General features: G+C 46.9%; 1 protein-coding gene across 9 annotated transcripts in view; it reads right to left on the bottom strand.

The window, feature by feature from the left end:
- LOC139275927 (E3 ubiquitin-protein ligase lubel) overlaps nucleotides 1-10,796 on the bottom strand; it is a 98,018-nt gene extending 87,222 nt beyond the window's left edge. For 2 of the 9 annotated variants that reach the window (XM_070893171.1, XM_070893211.1), the window contains exon 1: nucleotides 10,474-10,634. In XM_070893171.1, the coding sequence (XP_070749272.1) occupies nucleotides 10,474-10,518 (45 nt within the window). In that variant the 5' untranslated portion in view covers nucleotides 10,519-10,634. Of the gene's footprint in view, nucleotides 1-7,491; nucleotides 7,600-10,473; nucleotides 10,639-10,749 lie in introns of those variants that run through there. The other 7 variants (XM_070893146.1, XM_070893202.1, XM_070893162.1 and 4 more) reach the window with 6 other exon arrangements.
- Between the last annotated feature and the right edge of the window lie 1,760 nt (nucleotides 10,797-12,556).

Genomic DNA, 12,556 nt, shown 5'->3' with positions numbered 1-12,556 from the left:
TGTTAAAAAAACAAGCCTGAAGGCTCGGAGTCTCAATGCGAGGAGCATTAGTAATAAAGTAGATGAATTGATTGTGCAGATAGCTGTTAACGGATATGATGTAATTGGGATTACGGAGACATGGCTCCAAGTAACCAAGGCTAGGAACTCAACATCCAGGGGTATTCAATATTCAGGAAGGACAGACAGGAAGGAAAAGGAGGTGGGGTAACGTTACTGGTTAAAGAGGAGATTACCGCAATAGTAAGGAAGGACATTACCGTGAATGATGTGGAATCTGTGGGTAGAGCTGCGAAACACCAAAGAGCAGAAAACGTTAGTGGGAATTGTGTACAGACCACCAAACAATAGTAGGGAGGTTGGGGATGGCATCAAACAGGAAATTAGGGACGCGTGCAATAAGGGTACAGCAATTATCATGGGTGACTTTAATCTGCACATTGATTGGGCTAACCAAACTGGTAGCAATACTGTGGAGGAGGATTTCCTGGAGTGTATAAGGGATGGTTTTCTAGACCAATATGTCGAGGAACCAACTAGAGAGCAGGTCATCCTAGACTGGGTCTTGTGTAACTAGAGAGGATTAATTAGCAATCTGGTCGTGCGAGCCACTTGGGGAAGAGTGACCATAATATGGTAGAATTCTTCATTAAGATGGAGAGTGACACAATTAATTCAGAGACTAGGGTCCTGAACTTAAAGAGAGGTGAATTGGCTAGGATAGACTGGAGAATTATATTTAAAGGGTTGACGATGGATAGGCAATGGCAGACATTTAAATATCACAAAGATGAACGACAACAATTGTATATCCCTGTATAGCATAAGAATAAAAAAGGGAAGGTGGCTCAACTGTGGCTAACAAGGGAAATTGTTAAATCCAAGGAAGAGGCATATAAATTGGCCAGAAAAAGCAGCAAACCTGAGGACTGGGAGAAATTTAGAACTCAGCAGAGGAGGACAAAGGGTTTAATTAGGAGGGGGAAAATAAAGCATGAGAGTAAGCTTGCAGGGAACATAAAAACTGACTGCAATATGTGAAGAGAAAAAGATTAGTGAAGACTAATGTAGGTCCCTTGCAGTCAGAATCAGAGGAATTCATAATGGGGAACAAGGAAATAGCAGACCAATTGAACAAATACGTTGGTTCTGTCTTCACGAAGGAAGACATGAATAACCTCCCGAAAATACTAGGGATCAAGGGTCTAGCGAGAAGGAAGAACTGAGGGAAATCCTTATTAGTCAGGAAATGGTGTTAGGGAAAACTGATGGGATTGAAGGCCGATAAATTCCCAGGGCCTGATAATCTGCATCCCGGAGTACTAAGTGGCCCTAGAAATAGTAGATGCATTGGTGGTCATTTTCCAACATTCCATGGACTCTGGATCAGTTCCTATGGATTGGAGGGTAGCTAATGTAACCCCACTTTTTTAAAAAAGGAGGGAGAGACAAGACAGGGAATTATAGCCTGACATCGGTGGTGGGGAGAATACTGGAATCAATTATTAAAGATGTAATAGCAACGCATTTGGAAAGCAGTGACAGGATCGGCCCAAGTCAGCATGGATTTATGAAAGGGAAATCATGCTTGGCAAATCTTCTGGAGTTTTGAGGATGTAACTCAGAGCGGATAAGGGAAAACCAGTGGATGTGGTGTATTTGGACTTTCAAAAGGCTTTTGACAAGGTCCAACACAAGAGATTAGTGTGCAAAATTAAGGCATATGGTATTGGGGGTAATGTATTGACGTGGATGGAGAACTGGTTGGCAGACAGGAAGCAAAGGGCCCAAGTTTCCACATGATTCGCGCCTGATTTTTAGGAGCAACTGGTGGAGAACGGACTATTTTAGAAATCGCAATTCTCCACATTTTTTTTTCTGCAGTTCTAGTCAGGTAGAACAGTTCTAGTTTAGAACAGAATTTTTTCTTCAAAAGGGGGCGTGTCCGGCCACTGACGCCTGATTTGAAGGTTTCCACAGTGAAAATGTACTCCAAACTAAAAGTAGAATGGCGCCAGTGAAGATTTTTGTAGAACTGAAAAAACCTGTTCTACACATTAAAAAATCAGGCGCAGGTTACAAATTAGGCGCCCAGAACGAGGTGGGGGGGGGGAAGAGAACTCATTAAATTCAACAATAAATCCTTATTTATACTTCTACAAATGTTATACAAATAAATCCAACCTGAATAAACAATTATAAGCCAAGAAAAGATTAAATAAACCATCTTCCTACCTGTGTGAAAGTGCTTCAGCCAGGGAGAATTCTGCAGCTGTTCGTGCCGCTGAGCAAGAGAGGGAGGGAGGGAGAGAGGGAGGGAGAGAGGGAGAGAGGGAGGGAGGGAGGGAGGGAGGGAGGGAGGGAGGGAGGGAGGGAGGGAGGGGGGGGTCGGGGGAGCGGGTGTCGGGTCGGGGGGAGCCGGCGTCGGGTCGGGGGGGGGGGGAGCGGGTGTCAGGTCGTGGGGGAGCGGGCCTCGGGTCGGGGGGGGGGGGGGGGGAAGAGAGCGGGTCGGGGGAGGGGGGGGGGAGCGGGCCTCGGGTCGGGGGGGAGGAGCGGGTCGGCGGAGGGGGGGAGCGGGCCTCGGGTCGGGGGGAGCCGGTGTCGGGTCGGGGGGAGCCGGCGTCAGGTCGTGGGGGAGCGGGCCTCGGGTCGGGGGGGGAGAGCGGGTGTCGGGTCGGGGCGGGGGGGGAGGGGGAGAGCGGGTGTCGGGTCTGGTCAGCGGGGGGGGGGGGGGGGGGGCGAGTGTCGGGTCTGGTCGGGCGGGGAGCAGGAGCTGGCCGTGGGAGGAGCCTCGTTCACGCAGCCCCAGTGAGGCCATTGGGCCAGGGGCACAGTTCGGCGCCTGGCACTTGCGTGCCGACTATAGTGCGCATGTGCAGAGGTCCCGGCACTGTTTTCAGCGCAGGGACCTGGCTCCGCCCCCCCCACAGCTCGTGCCGGCTGTGCCGAGTGCCACAGGACCTGTAAGTCGGTGGAGAATACCAAGGATTTTTTTAGGCGCCGTTTTAGGCGCGAAAAATGGGCGCCCAGCTCGGAGGGGCGCCCGTTTTTTTTCTTGTGGAAACTTGGGCCCAAAGAGTGGGAATAAACAGGTCCTTTTCCGAATGGCAGGCAGTGACTAGTGGGGTGCCGCAGGGTTCAGTGCTGGGACCCCAGCTATTTACAATATACATTAATGATTTAGATGAAGGAACTGAATGTAATATCTCCAAGTTTGCAGATGACACTAAGCTGGGTGGCAGTGCGAGCTGCGAGGACGATGCTAGGAGGCTGCAGGGGAACTTGGACAGGTTAGGTGAATGGGCAAATGCATGGCAGATGCAGTATAATGTGGATAACTGTGAGGTTATCCACTTTGGTGGCAAAAACAGAAAGTCAGATTATGAATGGTGACAGATTAATAAAAGGGGAGGTGCAACGAGATCTGGGTGTTATGGTACATCAGTCATTGAAGGTAGGCATGCAGGTACAGCAGGCAGTAAAGAAAGCAAATGGCATGCTGGCCTTCACAGCTAGTGGATTTGAGTATAGGAGCAGGGAGGTCTTACTGCAGTTGTACAGGGCCTTGGTGAGACCACACCTTGAGTGCAGTTTTGGTCTCATAATCTGAGGAAGGACATTCTTGCTATTGAGCGAATACAGCAAAGGTTCACCAGGCTGATTCCCGGGATGGCAGGACTGACATATAAAGAAAGACCGGATCGACTAGGCTTATATTCACTGGAATTTAGAAGAATGAGAGGGGATCTCATAGAAACATGTAAAATTCTGACGGGATTGGACAGGTTAGATGCAGGAAGAATGTTTCCGATGTTGGGGAAGTCCAGAACCAGGGGTCACAGTCTGAGGATAAGGGGTAAGCCATTTAGGACAGAGATGAGGAGGACCTTCTTCACTCAGAGAATTGTGAACCTATGGAATTCTCTACCACATAAAGTTGTTGAGGCCAGTTCATTAGATATATTCAAAAGGGAGTTAGATGTGACCCTTACAGCTGAAGGAATCAAGGGGTATGGAGAAAAAGCAGGAATGGGGTACTGAAGTTGCATGATCAGCCATGATCATATGGAATGGTGGTGCAGGCTCAAAGGGCCGAATGGCCTACTTCTGCACCTACTTTTTATGTTTCTATGTTTCTACATTGTAACGAAGTAGATTCGTAGGATAGTTGACGACTGCTGTTTCTCTGATAGATGTGAATATGTTTATTAAACTATTCCAAATTGTTTGAAAAGAATCGGTCTTGCTGTCAATTTAATGGCAGAGATTTTGAAGTCTTACAAAATTGGGGACTCGTCCGGAATCTAGCGAGATAGCTTTTGATCATTCTTTTGAACAATTGAGAATCTCGGGCATTGCGATTCTAATCTGTGAAGTTTAAACTATAACCTATTAAATGGATCAGGAGAAGTTGTGTCTTCAGGAGCAGTCGTCTCGATCGTTGGAACTGTTTACGTGGGGACCCACCAGGAGTTAAATTCACAAAAGACACAGGATGAAGGGATCGGTCATGTACAGAAAGCCAGCAAAAGATGTAGAGGTAGTCTATCAGGAGAAAGTATCTGAAAAGATATCCATAAAAGACATACAAGAGTTACAGGCACAGGCACCATAAATCATAAGGGCTTTGTGTCCTTTGTGGAGCTCGTGGCATTTGTCCAGGAGAAAGTAGATCAAGGAGAGCCAAGGCCAAAACGGGCAAAAGATCTCTTGGAGACAGCGCACATTACTGCGTTCGGAGAGATGAGGAATTAATGAGGAAGGATGCAAAATAGATTCAAAATTTAAGGGAAGCGATACAAGATTTAAAATAACAAAGGGCAAAAGAGAAACAAGATTCAAAAGAATCGCAAGTAGAGCTTTCAGTAATCGCCTGTAAGCTATCAATGAATGTACCCAGGACCAGGCACCTGCAAATGCTGCAGTAGGAAAGAATCAGGAACAATTTAAATCGATGCTCCTGACCCAACTCCACTCTTTAGTTAAAACCACTCTGGGCATAGCCATGAGACCAACCAATCAGTGGACAGATATAGAGACCAGTGCTCAAATAGCCGGGGAGGTGGTAAAAGTCCAGTTAAATGTGAAGTCATCACCCACCGCAAATAAACCAGTGTCAATGGTGGAGGGATCTAGGTGTTACCCCTTTAAGGGAGTGCTTTAATTGGAAGAAGGTCGGCCACCTAGCAAATGATTGCAACAGATCCAGACAGACACCGGACCACAGTGCAACGCATAGATATCTCCCGAGGAATGAATCCAAGCCCTCTGGGACGGATCAACAATTGGACCAGTTGATAACCCTCGTACAAACCCAAATTTCCACGGGGGGATGCAAGATCATTTACCGGAGCACGCAATCGCCAATGCACACTCATTAGAGAAACCCCTTCAAGGATCCACCCTATGACGGGGTCCGGTCCCCAAAGATTGGTCGGAAGTGGGGCTCCGAAGTGATAGTAGTGGGAGACCAGTAGTCTTGTTGTATTAAGAGGGGGCAGACAGCAGATTACGCTTATCGATATGGCTCAGCCATTACCATCATCCACACCCCATACCCTGAACACCATGCAAGTGGCTGACAAGTGCTATATGGCCCTGAAAGGGTTTAATGGTGATACAACCACCGCGAATACAGAGAAGGCCACTAAACTTCAGTTGGGAAGCCTCACCTGTAAGGTCCCAGCGCCGATGCTGATGACCACCCCCGATGCTGATGACCACCCCCGACAGAAGGAGAATTGTAGGGACTGATGTGTTGGATCAGTATGGCACGGTGATAGATTACAATCGCAACTGTGTTTGGATGGGATTGAGACACAATGTAGGAGTAATAGAAATTTCAGATACTCAGTTTTTGCTATTAAAAAGCCATCTGAGTATGACCCTCCAGGGAGCGAAAATGAAGGTGTTGTAAGGTTCTGCAAAACCAACCACGGAGACATGTGGCAGAGAGAATGGGAAGATGCCATGTTTAAAATGACCAACTGCAGCCAACAGCCTGTAAACCATGGGGGATGATGGGACTCTGGCCACCCTGTACAGTAACAGACAGTGTTGCAGGGGCACGGAACCGGACGGGGAATGAGCCAGTTACCGTAAGGGGGAAGAGTGTACATTCGGTTCTTCCAGGAAAATGGATACAAGGCAACTTTATATTTTAAAAAGGACATTTCTCCAGCTTTTCGTGTAAAACCCTCAAAGAGGCAACATGTCCAGGCAAAATCTCCCCAGTAATACACAAGGCAACACAAAGGGTATCAGTTTGAATAATTAAACAAAGGCCCACAGGTCTAATGCAATCATTTTGGCCAGCCCAGACAGAGTGGCACCTCTGTCGAGATAGTGAACAATCATCTTCATTCACCCCATCAGCGAGCGACAGGATACAGGAGGCGTGGCTAATCTCCCATTCCAGACAGATCGATAAACATCAAACTGCCATTCACACCCCAGTTTATTCAAGGAAGACCCAAGACAATGGCATGCAGTTTTGGCGCGAAGATGAACGGACTATAAGAAAAAGATGCAAAAACACACAATGGAGTTGGAGGTTGGAGGTTGGAGTCAGTTTTTGCATTGAGTTGTAGAGTTGAGTTAAGAAGGTGGGAGTCAGTTTTCGTTGTGGTTGAGTTGAGTTAAAGGGGAGTTGAGTCAGCTCTTCACAGGGCCCTCGCTCTGGGGAAGGTGTGCTTAACTCCAGTAGTTTTTTGCTTAGGAGCCAACCGAGAGGCAAATAGAAGAAACCGACCCAACATCGAGGAGGAAAACCAAACCGACCAACAATGTAAAACCCACCCCAGAGGGACCCCGAGCTGAAATAAGTGCCCCCAGAACCCTGGAGTTGATAGGATTGAGTGTATAGCCCAAACCCCCTCACAGACTCAATTTAGGATAGGGATTGGTAAGAAGGGTGGAAGTGGGAGGTGGGGTTGTGTGTGGGTGGAATGTTTCAACCTCTTATCTTCCCCTTCCCTGTTGCGAGAATTTTCCGTGTTGTTGAGTAAGGTTGTGCCATTACTGCTATTTACGACCTCTTCCTATGCCCTCTGTGTGTTTACTATTCTAAATAAACAACATTAACCATTTTGCACTCTTACCCACTGTGTCTGGTGCCTCGTTACTCACCCATCTTCATAAATCACACGTACAGAACCCCAGGGGAGTGTGGATTCGAACCCACACCCCAAGCTCCCCTTTAGTGTGCTAAACTAATTCAGGAACACCTAGCGGTGTTCACCACATGCAAGCATGACTGTGGAAAAATGGCAGGTGAAGAGTTTATTGAGGGACCCCACCACTCATTCACTAAACAGTACCCCATCCCAAGGGAAAGTCACCCTTACATCCGTGACACCATAAAATCCCCAGTCGAGCAGGGTGTTGTTAGGACAGGCACTTTCATGACAAATTCACCCACATGGCCGGTTAAAAAGCCGGATAGCAGCTGGAGACTGACTATTGATTGCAGAAAGTTAAATTCTGTAATACCTGCCTGTTCACCAGTAGTAAGAGAAACTCCCAACATATTATCTCAAATTCCTGCTGTTTCCAAATACTTCTCGACCCTTGACATTGCCAATGGATTCTGGATTATCCCTGTTAAAAGAGAAGACCAGTACAAATTCGCGTTCACATTTGAGAACCAGGGCTACATCTGGACATGCATGCCTCAGGGGTTTCACAATACCCCTATGATCTTCCACAAAAGAACGGCTGCAATTTTAAAAGACTTTCCCCGCCCTACCTGCTTGCTGCAGTACGTAGTAAATGTTGGTCCCTTAGAAGATGAGAAGGGGGATTTAATAATGGGAAATGTGGAAACGGCTGAGACCTTAAACAATTATTTTGCTTCGGTCTTCACAGTGGAAGACACAAAAACCACGCCAAAAATTGCTGGTCACGGGAATGTGGGGAGGGAGGACCTTGAGACAATCACTATCACGAGGGGGGCTAATGGATCTCAAGGTAGACAAGTCCCCTGGTCCTGATGAAATGCATCCCAGGGTATTAAAAGAGATGGCGGAAGTTACAGCAGATGCATTTGTTATAATCTACCAAAATTCTCTGGACTCTGGGGAGGTACCATCGGATTGGAAAGGGGGCAGACAAAAGGCAGGTAACTATAGGCTGGTTAGTTTAACATCTGTAGTGGGGAAAATGCTTGAAGCTATCATTAAGGAAGAAATAGCGGGACATCTAGACAGGAATAGTACAATCAAGCAGGTGCAACATAGATTCATGAAGAGGAAATCATGTTTAACTAATTTACTGGAATTCTTTGAGGATATAACGAGCATGGTGGATAGAGGTGTACCGATGGATGTGGTGTATTTGGATTTCCAAAAGGCATTCGATAAGGTGCCACACAAAAGTTTACTGCAGAAGATAAAGGTACACGGAGTCAGCATGTATTAGCATGGATAGAGAATTGGCTGGCTAACAGAAAGCAGAGAGTCGGGATACATGGGTCCTTTTCGGGTTGGAAATCGGTGGTTAGTGGTGTGCCACAGGGATCGGTGCTGGGACCACAACTGTTTACAATATACACAGATGACCTGGAAGAGGGGACAGAGTGTAGTGTAACAAAATTTGCAGATGACACAAAGATTAGTGGGAAAGCGGGTTGTGTAGAGGACACAGAGAGGCTGCAAAGAAATTTAGATAGGTTAAGCGAATGGGCTAAGGTTTGGCAGATGGAATACAATGTCGGAAAATGTGAGATCATCCACCTTGGAAAAAAAAACAGTAAAAGGGAATATTATTTGAATGGGGAGAAATTACAATATGCTGCGGTGCAGAGGTACCTGGGGGTCCTTGTGCATGAATCCCAAAAAGTTAATTTGCAGGTAATCAGGAAGGCGAATGGAATGTTGGCCTTCATTGCGAGAGGGATGGAGTATAAAAGCAGGGAAGTCCTGCTGCAACTGTATAGGGTATTGGTGAGGCCGCACCTGGAGTACTGCATGCAGTTTTGGTCACCTTACTTAAGGAAGGATATACTAGCTTTGGAGGGGGTACAGAGATGATTCACTAGGCTGATTCCAGAGATGAGGGGGTTACCTTATGATGACAGATTGAGTAGACTGGGTCTTTACTCGTTGGAGTTCAGAAGGATGAGGGGTGATCTTATAGAAATATTTAAAATAATGAAAGGGATAGACAAGATAGAGGCAGAGAGGTTCTTTCCACTGGTCGGGGAGACTAGAACTAGGGGGCACAGCCTCAAAATACGGGGGAGCCAATTTAAAACCGAGTTGAGAAGGAATTTCTTCTCCCAGAGGGTTGTGAATCTGTGGAATTCTCTGCCCAAGGAAGCCATTGAGGCTATCTCATTGAATGTATTCAAATCACAGATAGATAGATTTTTAACCAATAAGGGAATAAAGGGTTATGGGGAGCGGGCAGGTAAGTGGAGCTGAGTCCACGGCCAGATCAGCCATGATCTTGTTGAATGGCAGAGCAGGCTCGAGGGGCTAGATGGCCTCCTCCTGTTCCTAATTCTTATGTTCTTATGTAGACGACCTACTGCTGGCAACCAACAGCATGGAGGAGCATCTGTCCCTTTTGCACAAACTTTTGACATCGTTGGCTCAGGCGGGAGTAAAGGTGAATCCCCATAAGGCTCAATTAATAAAAGGGTCAACTTTCTAGAAGTGTCCATTTCTCCAGAGAGATCATCCCCAGGCTCTCAGGATGGAGATAATACAGCGACTGCCATTACCCACTTCAAAAACAGCCCTCCGATCATTCTTGGGTTTGGTGGTTTACCAAAGCAAATTTATCCCAGGGGCTATGCAGAGTGCGCAAAGACCCTGTATGATTTGATAAAACTGCAGGGTGATGACATACGCCTGGCATGGATGGATGCTCATACCCAGTCCATGGCTAAATTAAAGTATACACTACTCCTCACTGTAACCCAGGGTCAGCATCTACCACCCTCACTGGAATGCCAGATTCCAGTGCAATATACACCACTCTTCACTTTAATTCCTGCTGTCAATGTAGTATACCCACTCTTCATTGTAACTCCAGATCCCAGTGCAGTATACCCCACACCTCACTGTAACTGTAACTCCAAATCCCAATGCTGTATACACCACTTCTCACTGTAACACCAAAACCCAGCCCTATACATCACTCCTCACTGTAATTGTAACTCCAAATCCCAGTGCAGTGTACATCACTGCTCACATAACCCCAGTGTTGTCTGCACCACTCCTCAATAACCTGAGATCCCAGTGCAGTGCACTGTATGTTAGTCAACCAAGATGCCAGTGTCGTGCACTGGATACTGTACCGCAACCTCACATCCCAGTGTAGTGCACTGTATATTGCACAATCAGGTCTGCGTCACGAGCTCCCCGCCGCTCCGGCCCCCCTCCGACACCCAACCACCTGTCAGGTTCCGAGCCTGTGTTGTCGGGTGTTCCCGGCGGACGCTGTAATGCGCCGCCACTGCCGGCTCACCTCTCTCAAGTCGCTGTTCAGTCGCTTCCCCGGGAGGCTCGTCATTCCGCCGCCGCAAGCACAAACCCGAAACTCAACACTCAGCGCGAAACCGATCGGCAAAACAAAAGCGTCATCACGTAGCACGCAGCCGAGCTCGTCACCATCATTTCCCAACTCCTGACAAGCGAAACCCCGAGAATCCAGCACCTAGCACATGACACACTGGGCCAAAAATTGCGGTCGGAGGCTTCCCACGGGCGGATATCGCGGACCAAAATTATTTAACATAAATACCTGGTGGTTCCGGTGAAATTGTAGATTTGCGCTCCGAGGCCCACATATTCCAGGACTGGATGCGTCACTGTGATCACGTGGGCCTGGACCACCAATCACAATGTAGTATTCGCATTCGTCCGAGCTCCTTTTACTATCAATGAGAATACCCCTCAGATCAAATAAAACACAGACATAAATGTAAAGTAACACTTCACTTAAAAAAAATACAAGTTGCATTAAATTAAATGTTCTAGAGAAAAAATTATTTTATTGACATTTTTTTATATAATGTTTTAATAGTGTTAAAAATAACCCTGAAGAGACAGGGTTTTTAATATTTAAATATATTATTTAATATAAAAAAAAGTAATATTTATTTTTTCTATCAATTAAAGCTCTTACGCTGGTAAAAGCAAGCCTTACGCCTGCTTTTACCAGGGATAAGAGTTTGAAGGACATTTGCTGGGCAAGAGTTGGGCAAATAGCCTAAATCTCCGCCCACGAAGGCCCTTCTCCCGGGGATGCGTTGGAAATGTCAAAAGAAATTTTGACAGTTCGCAAGTGCTGGATTTCGGCGCATGCGCATTGCGCGCCAAGAACCAGCACTTGCAGGGCCTGTAGAGACTGTGATTTTTGGCCCAAGAAGTGCACGTGACACAAATAGCATAACCCCGTCAGCATGGTTCTATTGGAGGGACCCATCTCAAGTATCAACCCATTTCACAAGTACCAACCCCACCTCTCCCCCAGAAACAAATGTACACACACCCCACACCACCAACACTTCCTACAGAAGAGAAAATAGAAACATAGACATTTACAGCGCAGAAGGAGGCCAGTTCAGCCCATCGTGTTCGCGCCAGCCGACAAAGAGCCACACAGCACTTGGTCAGCAGCCCTAAAGGTTATGTATAAACCTATGAACAATGATAGAAAGGCAAAGAGCACCCAGCCCAACCAGTTCGCCTCACACAACTGCGACACCCCTTATACTGAAACATTCTACACTCCACCCCAACCGGAGCCAAGTGATCTCCTGGGAGAGGCAAAAACCAGATAAAAACCCAGGTCAATTTAGGAAGAAAAAATCTGGGAAAATTCCTCTCCAACCCATCCAGACGATTGAAACTAGTCCAGGAGATCACCCAGCCCGTATTCTATTCCCTGCAGTACTTACCATTATATCTGTGCTGTCCAACAAAAGGTCATCCAGTCTAATTCCAATTATCAGCTCTAGGTCTGTAACCCTGCAGGTTGCTGCACTTTAAGTGCCCATCCAACCATCTCTTAAAAGTGGTGAGGGTTTCTGCATCCACCACTCTTCCTGGCAATGAGTTCCAGATCCCCACAACCCTCTGCATAAAGAAGCCCCCCTCAAATCCCCTCTAAACCTTCCACCAACCACCTTAAAACTATGCCCCCTGGTAATAGACCCCTCCACCAATGGAAATAGACCCTTACTATCCATTATGTCCAGTACCCTCAATATTTTGTACACCTCAATGTGGTCTCCTCTCAATCTCCTCTATTCCAATGAGAACAAACCCAGCCTATCCAATCTGTCCTCATAACTAAGATTCTCCATTCCAGGCAGCATCTTAGTAAATCTCCTCTGCACCCTCTTTAGTGCAATCATGTCCTTCCTATAATATGGCGACCAGAACTGCATGTGGCCTAATCACAGTATTATACAGTTTAAGCATAACCTCCCCGCTCTTCATTTTATGCCTCGGCCAATAAAGGCAAGCATTCCGTATGCCTTCTTAACCATCTATCCACCTGGCCTGCTACTTTCAGGGATCTGTGGACAAGCACTCCAAGGTCC

This window comes from Pristiophorus japonicus, chromosome 1 (genome assembly GCF_044704955.1).
Source record: "Pristiophorus japonicus isolate sPriJap1 chromosome 1, sPriJap1.hap1, whole genome shotgun sequence".
NCBI lineage: Eukaryota > Metazoa > Chordata > Chondrichthyes > Pristiophoridae > Pristiophorus > Pristiophorus japonicus.
This window is presented reverse-complemented; position numbering and strand designations above follow the sequence as displayed.